The sequence below is a fragment of the Hakea prostrata genome, chromosome 7 (genome assembly GCF_041222555.1).
Source record: "Hakea prostrata isolate BN-2017 chromosome 7, UWA_Hpros_2, whole genome shotgun sequence".
Classification (NCBI taxonomy): domain Eukaryota; kingdom Viridiplantae; phylum Streptophyta; class Magnoliopsida; order Proteales; family Proteaceae; genus Hakea; species Hakea prostrata.
The window spans coordinates 28,320,714-28,333,711 of record NC_142606.1 but is presented as its reverse complement, the minus strand read 5'-3'; the positions used below and the strand labels follow the sequence as shown (position 1 = coordinate 28,333,711).

General features: G+C 40.4%; 2 protein-coding genes across 6 annotated transcripts in view; one reads left to right on the top strand and one right to left on the bottom strand.

The window, feature by feature from the left end:
• The window catches only part of LOC149010849 (potassium channel KOR1-like), an 88,059-nt gene extending 85,826 nt beyond the window's left edge, over positions 1-2,233 (top strand). For all 3 annotated transcript variants that reach the window (XM_089164036.1, XM_089164034.1, XM_089164033.1), the window contains exon 14: positions 1,893-2,233. In XM_089164036.1, the coding sequence (XP_089020162.1) occupies positions 1,893-2,137 (245 nt within the window). In that variant the 3' untranslated portion in view covers positions 2,138-2,233. The remainder of the gene's footprint in view (positions 1-1,892) is intronic.
• Positions 2,234-2,480: 247 nt separating this feature from the next.
• LOC149010848 (vacuolar fusion protein CCZ1 homolog B-like) overlaps positions 2,481-12,998 on the bottom strand; it is a 45,383-nt gene continuing 34,865 nt past the window's right edge. For all 3 annotated transcript variants that reach the window (XM_089164037.1, XM_089164038.1, XM_089164039.1), the window contains one exon: positions 2,481-2,863. In XM_089164037.1, the coding sequence (XP_089020163.1) occupies positions 2,833-2,863 (31 nt within the window). In that variant the 3' untranslated portion in view covers positions 2,481-2,832. The remainder of the gene's footprint in view (positions 2,864-12,998) is intronic.

Below are 12,998 nucleotides of genomic sequence, written 5' to 3'. Positions count from 1 at the left end.
TAAACACCTACCAGTTAGCTGCATGGCAAACTGTAAAATGATAGTAGAGTCTTCAAGTCCATGATTGGGTATATGACTAATCAAGTAGTTGGTTGTATTCTTGTATTGAACTTATACTTACCGCTTCACCTAGCTAAAATTGCAGTCTGCTTTACAAGAACTCTTGGATGCTTCCCTGAACTCCTTAATCTTAGACCCATGTTTCAAATTAGTACAAGGTTGAAGGTACAAACCAACGTCTAAGAAAGAAGAGTATAACGGATCCCACTGAATATTTTAATTCTCTATCTGCATTAGCATATAGCTGATGTTTTGGATTTAGCTCTGATGTTTGAGTCATTTTTCGAACCACATTATTCAGATCTACATCAAGTCCAAGAGCTTGCTTGTAATAATGTATGGGGTTCAAGTAGCAAGCTGGTGATGATAAGAATGAACTTGGTTAGTGACTTAGCTGTTTAGGATATGCAAATGTAATAGAAATTGTAAAGTATAAAACATATAGTGAGTTAAAAAAAAGTTGAACTCAGCTTTTGCAGAGGATGACTTTAGTGTTTCTACCATCTCTCTCATCAATGATCTTTTGATGTAGGCCCTTACACTTTTAGGGAGTAGCAACACTTACCATGTCCCAGATCTTCTCAGGGGCAGCCAGCATATATATATGGGCCAAGGTAGGATTCTTTTTCGTGTCTACCATCCTTGGGACATATACCTACCACCTTGTTCAAGTCTCACAAAAAAGAATCACTAGTATGGTTTATTGGGTTGCTCTTCCCTCAGGTGTGTTTGCTGAATTGCTCCAAGCCACCCAAACTGTTCTTCACGAGCAAACATTGACCTCAGGTACACTAGGCTTTTCATTGTCATGTAGTAGGTGGCAAACCTAATGACAAGATTTGAGGAGTAAAGATCAATGAGGGTCATAAATGTATGTCAGAAAAAATTGTGCTTGGTTTGTTAAAAGAAAGAGGGATGCCGGGGCTCCAAACCAACAAATTCTCCAATTAACCAACACCACAAGCTTGGTGACAACTTTGGTGTTGATGTAGACTGGTACCGAAGGCTGGTTGTCAAGCTAATGTACCTCTTTGACTTGACCAGAAGTTCCTTATTAGAGTTGTGAGCTAGTTTGTGCCTGATGCCAAACTAGTTACTTATGCTATCACATCATGAGGCACTTAATCACCTCTCTTTGGGAAGCCAACCACTTGAACATAGAAGGTTTTTGACATATTGATTGGGCTGGTTAGAATCACTGACAGATCCACATTAAGCTATTTTACCTTTGTGGGAAGAGAGAAACCTTGCTACTTGGAGGATCAAGAAGCAATCACTTGTAGCTAGTTCCAATGCTGACGCTAAGTTTCGGGCCAGGATTTTTGGAGTGCGTGAACTTCTCTGCTTGAAGAGTTTGGTTCAAGGGTTGGGATTTGACTACACAGATCTCACGAGACTTCAGCCCGATATAAAGCAGCCATAAGTTCTGCACATAATCCTATCCAAAATATGATCAGACCAAAACATTTTTGAGTAAGACGAGGCATTTCATCATATATAACATTCACTCCAGATGTCTCTGTACTCCTTTTGTGAAGATAAATAAACAACTAGGTGACATCACTAAATGACTTCTTCCATATCAGTTCGATACCCTTTTTGACAAGCTGGGAGTGTTCAATATTACTCCTAGCTTGATGGGGATTGTTAGAATTCATATAGCAGGAGTAATATAATCTTATGTTTGCTGGCAACAGCTCAAGTCATGTTTTTTGTTCTTTTATCACTTCTCTTGCACGTCGTTTTACATTTCCTCGTATGGTTTTCTCTTTTCTTAATATTTTTGAATTATGTTAAGATTATGAAAATTTCCAATTTTTCCTTCTTTTCAGGTAAAAAGCATCAACGTAGGAAATGCACGGTGTTCCCTTACCACCCATGGGATTCAAAAGATGAGAGAAAACAGGGCATTGTTCTTTGGATTCCACGCACAGTGGAAGAGCTCATCAAGATGGCAGCTGAGCACCTGCAATTGCCGGCAGATTCCTGGATTTTATCCGAAGAGGGGGGTAGAATTATAGATGTGGACATGATTAATGATGGTCAAAAGTTGTTTTTGATCCCCGAAGCTGAGTAACACGATGAACTACTTGCATGTTATTTGTATTTGAGCATCTTGCTTCTGTTGTATCAAGCCACAAACCAAAATTCCAGAAAATAAAATATAAAAAAGTTCCACTATCAAACTCTTCAGCTCATTCTTGGATAAAATAGAATAAATCACAAAACACCTCTTGGATGTGATCTATATTTCATGCACCACCTAGAATAGAAGAAAATTACAATTGTGCTAAAAAAACACCAACAAAATTGGACTGATAATCCTTTCAAATGAGAAGACACTTTCATTGGTTACCCAAAAAAAAAAGGAAGAAACTTTTACCTTGGCTATGTAAACCAGACAAAATATGCAACGTAACTTTTCCTTTTAAAGTTCAAAATTAACTAAAACCTTGGCCTTCGATCCGTATTCCTTCTCGAACGGTGGATCAAATTGATAATGGAGGTGATTTCTTCATCAATGTTCAAAAAATTTCTCGTTCTCCATGAAAAAAAAAATTGCACAAATTTTCTTTGGCTCATTACAGAAAAAAGAAAAAGAAATATAATTACATTTCCGTCTAATATTTATTTTCTCCTTTTACAGAAAACAATAAAGAAAGAAAGAAACAAAATGAGCAAAACATGTAAACCCTCCGTTCCAATTAAACATGTAATACATTTTATCTCTTGCCGTCTGTACGCCTGTTATCTTCAGTAGTGACTGTTAACCTAATCCAAAGAAAAAGCTCCATTGCAATACCTGCAAAGAAAGACACAAAAATAACCTTATATAATTCCAATGGAGACAGACTTTTTTTCAACAACTAGAAATTTTACTAACGAAGCAAGGAGCGCGCTAATATTAGGAAAGGGGAGAACTTGTGAACAGCCAAACTGTAAAAAAAAATCCTTGTTTCATGCTTATCTTTCCACTTGGTTCCACTTAGATGTGGACAACTCCTAGACAGCACTGTCACGGGCATTTTGTTGGCACAACAGTGGCACATGACAGGAGACCAGCAAGGCTTGTTGGGCATCATCGCAGTCACAGGCAAAGTATCGTTTATGGGGTTTACCGGGCCATGCATGCATACCAACACAAGCATTCCATGAGTAGATACATGGACGACACTCATCAGCTGAAGTAGGCTGTGGTTAGTGCCATGTATTGCTGGTGAGGACCATGTACAGAAAACAGCATTTGCATGATGTGCCATCTGAAATTTGGAGGTCTGAGATATGATACTACAAGTACCAACACCAATTATCCATGTATGTGAAAATGACAATGGCACATGATATTGAGTAATGTTGGTTACCATGTTTCTTGCAGGTAGGTGTTCCTGCCCTTGGTGGGGCTCGGGTTCAGTTTCCCATGTTTGTGTGGTGCTCTATACTAGCCAATTAAGTACAACACTAGATTCAGTCACTACATAAAGAAGAATGGTGACCCCAGCATTAACTACTTCATTTATGCATTTCATAGTTACAGAATTACATGTCCTACTGAGGCAGAGTTTGGAAATTTCCATCCTCTTGCCTAGTAGGCAAATATCTATCTCCATGGAAAGGCTGATACAGTGATATTGAATGAAGGTTCACAGACACTGCGTTGCTAGACATGTTGTATAAGCAGGTTGACCTCCTTGCTTCTCTCATGATACACTCCTCTCCCCGCTAAGCCCCCCTTTTCTCTTGAGTTCACAGAAACAAAATGTAGGACTGGTGCTGACAATTCATCACAAAAGAAAGGACTCACTGAGCTAGGATCACTAACTAATACTAAAATAATAGAAAATGAAAAACTGTCTTTTCTGTATACTTTATGCTTTACCCTGGTTCTGTTGCTATTGTGGGCCTAACACAATCAATCACATAATACAGATTCCCTTCAACACAACACAGGTCATCAAAATAACTGCACTGCATCAATAGGTGTTTCATAGGCTTGGCAAACCTTCAGTAATAGGGTATGTGTCGTGCCATTTCTATTTGTTTTCATGACTTGGAGTGGTAGTGATGGGATATATGACGAGCGATCATTGGGCAAACAGTGAAGCATAATAAGTGTAAGCTGAGGGAGCCTCAACAAGCATTATGCCATCAATTATTGTGAAATTAGTTTGGGTAAATATCAAGATGGCTTGAATGGGCTTAGGCTTGGGTTAGTAAAGCATTGACTAAAGTGCCACGGTAGATTGACTCTGCTAAAGATTAGAAGTCCAAGACAGTATCAAAGCAGACAATGAATGCTCCAAGTAGAAACATTCTGCTAGTGGACTCAGTTGCACATCCATGCTTGGTGGGTGGGACATCAACATGGTTGTGACTCGGGAGTTGGCATTGTACCAGGACTGTTACATCTAGAGCTTTGCAGCTACTTCAGATCGAGTACTACCTAATGAATGTAGCTTGAGTAGGGTGTCAGACTATGTAGGTAGCAAAAGGCATGGAATGCTGGTCTATATATAGTATGGACCACAGTTACCAACAAATATGCTAGGGCATGAGACTTCAAGGTTACAGAGAGGAGTGGCTTATCAACTTTGTGTTTTAGGGCCACTGACAAATATTCTTAAGACTCGTGCACCCATGATTAAGCAACTTGGGGCAGCATTGAAGTACGTAGGAAAAGTTGTCTTCGGAGGCAAAGAACCAAGGCTTACTGAGTTTCTCAAGTGGAAGCAATACTCTATCCATAAAAAACAAATAAAGAAAAAATTGTAAGTAATACATTTGTTTGGGTGGATATGAATCCTAATACAATTTATGAACAGCTTACAGCATTCACAGCTTTGGCTTGCAAATAGTCAGACCGTTATAGGTTGATGCTAAGTAAATATGAAACGGAATGATCACTCATTTGTTGACATTTTGCATCTGAACCAAATGGGATAACAGGATTTTTTCACACACTTGTAATAAAACTAAGTAGTCGGTGAGTCCTCTTACAGAGTAATCCATTGCAGCAGGAATGCCTCCTATGGAAGATGCTTCAACAAGATAAGAGGCCCACGAAGAGTTAAGTGCTTGGGACTCCCCATGCTGCAAGTGTTGGAGACTTGCCACCAATCCAGTCACCAACTATGGGTGTGGTTGACTAGAAATGTTAAGTTCTTGAAAAGCAAGGCATTAGAAGTCACAAGGATAAGAGTTGGTACCAAAGTCATCAAATGTAGAGGCACATGATTGAACAATGTAGTGTTCAACTATGAGTCTCACCAACTCCTATGCTCCGACTGATGCTTTCACTGGGAAGATTGGAATCAATTGTGAATCCATATCATGATTGACAGTCATTTACTTGAGCCTCGAGGGGGGGGGGGGGGGGTTTGTGTTTTTGTTGTAGCTAAAGGGAGCATCAAACATATTCTTACAAGGTCGACCCATCTGTTTGTGTGTGTGTTTTTTTTTGGTGGGTGTGGGTGTGTGGGGGGTGGGGGTGTGTGTGTAGGACAAGGCCACAGGGAATCAATCCTACAAAGAGCAATCTGGACGAGTACCACAAGAGATCATAAGTAGCTTCATCGATCAACCAATTCTCACTTTAAATGGTGTACTAATGGATCACAGCTTTTTTTTTTTTTTTTTTTGAGGAATTGTGGGTCGCAGCTTTGATTGACTATAAAAGCACTTTTCGTACTGAAGAATCTTTCCATGACCTTATACCATGGAGTTGTGTTTCCACTGCTCAATGTGACTAGTAAGAACATGTTTCAAAGCGTAAGTACTACTCACACACAAATTTTTAGTAGGACCATTTCCAGTTCTGTCGTCCGTTGATGGTAATTTCCTTACAAGCTAGGCAGAAATAGTCAATGTTCAACACAAGGCTAGGTAACAAGGAAGCTTGCTTCAATGCCTAATCCGCTATTGCTGCTTAGCCTATGTTATCCTCTCTACTTACTGCAGCTAGCCAATCTTCTCCGACCGAAGAGATACCAAGTTATGTTAAGAATGCACAAAGGTAGATTAGTCCATATCAGAGTGAGGTAAAATGCGCTCTCAAGGGATGCACAAGACACAGAAAAGGCGTAACAGAAGAACCAAATAAGAGGCACCGTGACAGCCAAGTCACGTTGAGATGGGCTCAAAAGATGGCTAAATTTGGAATGTGAGTTCAAGTGGTGATATGGGACATCATGGGAAGCATGTGCCTGGAAGACACTTTGGTTGATTGAGTGTTGTCACACAAATGAAGTGTAGCTCGCATTTGGATATTCAGCAGTCAACTGACTTGTGGCACATTAGTGTGATAGTATGGGACACATAAAGATTTAGAAACGGACAGTATTTACCAATCAAACTATCAGGATAAAGATTCATATGATATTCTCAAATCAAGTCTACCATTATTCGCTAGAATTCACAATAATATCCTACTAATTCAGAAACATATAATGACAAACACACAGAGTTCTAATGTGCTTTAAATCTTTAATCCGGTAATATCTACAGTACAAACTAAATGATGTAAACCCCAAACTAAAGAATTTCCAGTCTCCACTTAACAAAACTAGCCTTAATTCCTTGGTGGATCCATCCCATGAACCGCATACCATTGCATTTGTCTGAGCCACTCCTCTGAATGTGCAACATACACATCCTATGACATGGCATGCACCCAGTTGTTTTGGTAATCCATAACTGCCATCTATAGGTCCAATTGTCAACATGAGAAGGATTTCCTAATCTAGGGAATAGTGTCCCATACATATTTAGGTGAATCTCATTCATCATATACAAAAAGCCCTTTTTTTTGTCAAAATATGTTTAGTAGAAAATAATGTTATAAACCAGAAAAAAAAAAAAAACTAAGATTCCTCAATTAAAAAAAGGGGGAATTCCATAGTGATGCGTCCAAAATCTACTCAGCCCTTAGATCTCCTTGTGATGACCTGCAAAACGAAAGCGTCAGACGTGGCCCGATTGCTGGGGTCGGGAGTCCACCTCCAAAGGCTAAGTCAGTTGATGAACTTAATCACAAACGGCTCTGTTAGATGCACAGAGCTAAGGAATGAGAAACTGGGAAAGTGATCTAGATCGTAAGCCTCTGATAGTTTACGTCTACTAGTGTGTATATGGATCTGAGTCCCCTCACCTCGTAGGTGAGTAAGGTTTATATAGAGTGTACCTTCGAATCTTCTTCGTTGGATTCATTTGAGCCTTCTTCGGATAGTCGTTGGATCCTAACAATTAGATCCGTTGAGCGATAGACTTCTACTAGTTTGAACTAGTAGAGGACTCCTGAGATAACCTCACGGTTATTCAATGATTATCCCTTCAATAATGATAAGTGACAGCCGCTAAGTTGTGTCTGCCATCATTAGGGTAATTAACCTAATCCATAAGTCGGATTAGGGCGTGCCTCTTGCCGATTTAGTTTTCTTCCTCAGCAAGCTATCTTCTGGACCCGGCTCGCTAGGAAGCAAGTCGATTCCCTCCGTCTCGACCGGGGTCGAGGGTCAAAACGAGTACGAACTAGGTTCGATCATATTTCCTCCGTATCACATAGAATCATAGATCGAGGCTGGAAACCAAACATATATTAAATTCAACGACATCTAACATGTATTTCTAGGTGTTGTACAATAAAAAATAAAATAAAAAGAGATTTTGGGGAAGAACACTATTACCTTTTTTGTTTGGGGCTAAGAAACAACTTCAAGAGCCAAGAGGAGCTTCAATGTTGAAGAAATGAAATGTTTTGCAGAAAAAACAAGAGCTGACGGCGAATCGTGGAGGAGAAATCAAAATGGAGATGAGACCAAGTGAAATCTCCCCAAACTCGTTGAAACAAATTACTTTTAAGTCACTTAGATGGCAGTTTCAACCATCTTGGTTCGAGTTAATCCATCCCAGGTGAGATTTTGACCAACCCGAACCGAGATGGGTGACCCCTTTTTTTACCTAGTAATTTCGGAACCAAGATTTGGTCGAAATTTTGCCCGGTATCAACCGAAATTTGTACCATGACTATCGAAACAGACTGTTGAAGCAGGTGGGTCTATCTTTGCTCAAAACTGCGGTTCAAAAGGGCAACTGAAAGTGTTACTTGGGTGAACTAAATTTGATGATCAAAAAGAGACACTGCAGCATTGGTAGTCCAAGTCATGATTCGGCTGTTTTACGGCGTGTAGCATCTTGTTTGAAGCTGCAAGGGTTCTTTGAGACCAGTTGGATATGTTGGGAAGCAAGTCATGTCATCTAAAAGGATTAGCACTTGATGGGGGTACGATGATTGAGGTGGAAGTGATGAATACCGAGGAGATTCTTGAAAATTCTGAATTTCCTTGTTTTGGGTAATTTCTGGGTTTTGGATTTAATAGGGGCAGCTTTGCTAAGCAAGCGTGCTTACAAACAGATTGATCTAAAGGATCCAGTGATACGTGGGAAGGGTTCAAAATTCCCAAAGGGATGAGAAGGAAATAGTTGAAATGTGGGTTCAGACATTAGGAAAGGATTGGAAACTTCTTCAAGACTCTCTCTCTTCTCTTCCTTTTCTTTAGATCCTTTCTAATACTCTTGGCTGTAAACTCTCAGATTTTCTGGCAGTAAAATCTCTTGGCTGTAAACTCCCAGATCCTTTCTGTAAACTCTTGGCTATAATCTCTTCCCTTGGCTGTAAATCAAAGGAACCCTGCCACCTCCATGGCTGTAAACTCTCAGATTTCTTTATTCATTCAAAATGAAAATTTCTGTAGGAGGCTTGAGAATTTATATCCTTTTACAACTTAGAAACATACTCAAACTCCAATCCTAATTGACCTTAACTTAGGTTCCTTATCTAGTTAGGAACCTTATCTACTAATCTTATCCAGATAACCGGGACTCCTAAAAACAGATTATAGTCCAATAACTGAAACAAACAACTACTCCTAATCTGAAACAAACGTCTAAAATTAAGAAAAAAACTCAGAAAATAAAGAAAGACCCCAAAAGGGGTGCACATGGCCTAGGAAGGACCTAAGCTCCCTGGCAGCTTCTGGTGGGCCTTTTTCTTGTCTTCACATCAGGAGGTCTAGGAGTTGAGCGCTGACATGTTGATAAGGGGATCAATGATGTCAAGTGAGGGAGAATGTCATAGCCTTCATGTCGCACAGCCATGGCACAAGGTACGGTGCCATGGCATGCATGGTGGCTCAAGGATGGCTTGGGGCATAAAGTATGTGTTGCTGTGCTTGGAGTGGACTTAAGTTCCATCATGTCATTTTGTCATAGAGGCATCCAAGTTTCTTTGGAAGAACTACAAAATGGCAAAAGAGTTACCATGAAGGATGGTGTGCCTCGCTTTCCTTGGTTCCATGGGTCCTAGGTCCTAACATCGTGATAGGCCGCATCTCATAAGTCATAACCAAGGCATCTGGCTGTTGCAAGCAAAGAATTGTCTATGGCATGTCAGATACTATCAACACCTAATCAGCTGAGATGAGTTGTGGATGGTCTGTAGACACTCCCTTTTAGGTTTGGTAACTTGGTTACTGACCGAGACCATGTACAATGGAAGGCATTATCATGGCATATCATCAGCAGATATATGTTTGGATCATGATGCTACCAGCACCAAGCCACTACTAATTATCTAAGTCTTCGGACAGCAGCATCAATTGCAAGTGGGTGGACTATCCTGGGTGATGTAAGACGACCGCCAACCCCCCCCCCCCCATTTCTCAAACCAGCAAATTGGGCCCAAGAACAAAGCTGACCGAACCCTGGAAGGGGTACTTTGGTCTTTTCCCCACCCCTTTTGAACGCTAAATGGGTCCAGTAATTTTTCTAATATTTTTATGAGCCCATATCTACTTTCGTTTTTCTTTAATTTGGTTAGTATTGAAAGTCCTCATAAGGAATCCAAATGGAATCAATTTTAAAGCAAGATTCTTTTTGGATGGTTAGTTATTAATTTTTCAAGTTGTTTTTAGAAAATTCTTCTTTAGTGGTTACTTATTCGTTGAGTTGTAAAGGGGATCCCAATCTAAAGAGGATTCAGAAAGAAGAAAGAAGAAGTTTCCATGATCCAGTCAAAAATTCAAGCACTCATTCAAGATCAGCCAAAAACCTTAAAACAGCCCCATACCAGCATCCATTCATTCCTAAGCCCTCTTTAGACCCGACAGCAAGCTTCCCTCTCCCACCCCATCCTACCTAGGGTGAGTCTGGATATCCCATCTTGGGTTTTGCTAAAACCCTAATTTACCCTAATCCATTACTAATTCATCCCAACCCCTCTAGGTTTGTTAATCAAGCTTTCTCCTCATGCTTTCTCCATATGCTTTCTCCATATACTTTCTCCATATTTTTTCCAAAACCCTAGACCAACTCAAAATCTATTCCATCTTAGTCATTGTTAAAGCCCTAGTTATTACCTAATCCATCCCACATAATCCTCAACTACAATTGTTAGTCCTTAATTGTTGGTTCATAGGGAGATGATCCTAGAGTAACCCTAATTTTAGGGTTTTATCTCAAACTTCAAACGATAAAATTTTGGGTTACAGCACTTTGTATTGAATTCAGGTGGGCACATCTATGTGTTGCTCTCAACTAACCAACGGGGGGCAACAGTGGTGTCAGCATGAGCCAGTACATAATGGCTTGGAAAACTGTCGATATGCATTGTGCCATTCAAGTGGGCTGTTACTATTCCTTAGGCAGATGTGTCACCATGTTGCTGAGTGGCACTACTGATGAGCTGCACAATGAGGTATAGTTGGGGAGCACTGAAGCACCATAATGGGCTAAGTTTGAGTGAGTATCAAGATGGCTTTAATGGCCTTAGCTTGCCTTGGTCAGGCATTAGCGGAGGTTTCAGATGGCCAAATTAACTCAAATGCTTATAAATTGTCAGTGACAGCTCCAGTGAAGTGTTTCCACAATAATACAGGTGAGCACTCTATCATCATTATCATCTCCTTCTTCTTGTCCTCCTCCAGCTGTGGCAATGATGGCAGTTGCTGCTGCTTCTTCTCATCCTCCCTCTCTCTCTTTCATTTTAATTTCTTTTCACAACAGGGCACATCATCAGAAGGCCAGAAATCTGCCTGTCTTGGTCATCAATAAAAATTTCTTTGTATGTTGTATCAACCAACAAAGGTTGATACAGCCCTGTATTCCATTTTTCTTCTAAACTTTGTCTCCATATTGCATCCAAAGCTCAAAGTTTTACATGTGTTGCACCGGTTTGGTCAATAATACACAGATACTTGATATCATGAAGCCTATTGAAAATGATAACCCCCTGATGTAAACCATGATCTAGGGTTAGGGTTTAGGTTGTAGACCCTAGATTAGGTGGCTGCCCAGGTCTATTCCAGAAACAGATAGAGGGTTTTTTAGGGTTCTTAACACTGCCTTGGCCTGCTGAAAGTGAAATTCCAGATATGAATTCTATTGGAACTGAAATTCAGATTTGAAAATCAAGTCTTAGGTCAATTGGGAGTTGGATTAGGGTTTCGGTCAAGGCTTGGGGGACGCAAGGGCTGTAAGGTTAGGGCAGAACTTGAGAACACTTCTGTTTTGAGTTTCAGAGGCTATCTCAAGGGGTTAGGGGCTAAAACTGGAGTTTTAGTAATTCTGGAAATTTTCAAAAATTTCTGCAACTTCCTCAACGAAGAAGAAGTGCAGAATTTCTAGAAGTCACTAACCAAAGTAGGTTTGCAGAAACTAAGATTAGTTCTTGGCTCAGCAGGCATGAGCAATCTTAAAGAGGGTATAATAGGGTGTTTTGGGCCTGGGTGATGGAGTCCTCGTTCGGGTGGGATCTGAATATGTGGGAAGAAGAAGTAGATGGGAGATGGCTTCTAGGGCATAGGGAAGGGCTGGAATTTGTAGAAAACTAAAGGGGAAGGGTGAGAAGGTATTTGCGGTAGGGTTGGGGATGTTTCTAGGGCTGGGAAAGAGGGGGGAGGGGCTGTGATGGTCCGTGAGGCAAGGGAGGGAGAGGGGAGGCTTGCGTGGATGGGGGTGGGGCTGGAACTTACTTGGGAAGGCTTGGGGACTTGAAGATGACTGCTGTACTTGCATGCAGATTGAGACTGTTTGCTTGATTGATTACTTGGATGCTTGAACTGTCTTCAAAAGCTGCTGGAATTGAGGAAGACAAGAATGATTTGAAAGCTATTGACACCCGCCATGGCCTACCCCCCAAAGAGACCCTGCACTCAATTCATTAATTCATCCAATACTGGAAAAACAACTTAACAATAACAGGCTATTTATAGCCTAAGTAACTGACTCTGACTTAACTTAGGACTTCCTTATCAAATAAGAATTCCTTTACAACTCAATTGCACTCTGAAAACACTTATCAAAAGGAATCAAACTACTATGCAACCTCAACCATTGGATTTGTGATTTCACTCACACACTTTTAAGTCATCTAATTAACCACATGCTATGTTAGATAACTTAAGACCCAGCAACTAAATTACAAACAAACTGGACTTTTTTAACTCACAATAAAAGACTCCAAACTCATGACAAACTACTCAAAATCAAATCCTAACCAGACTCTAACTGGCTTGACATAATTCTGAAATAAATCAAAACTATATTTCAGGAGCAAATCAAAGGCAAAAATGCCCAAAATACCCCTCCTGTAGGGTTCGACCAGCCTAAGGGGGCTTCTTGATCCTTCTTGGGGGCCCCACTTAGGGTTTTGAATGGGGGGAGGGGTTCCCTGTGTTCACATCACCCCCAGCAGCTGGGCATCTTGATTCAGACAAAAATACACTTCAGGATTTGGAAATAATCTAGGCCCTATGCATGCATTTCCCTACATTTAAGTCTAGATGAGAAACTGTCTTTTTTGGCATCTTCAACTCTGAAAACAACAGCTGATCCTTACAGAGCATTAGATACAAGGATGCAATTGAAATAAAGTGGCTTAAATGTGG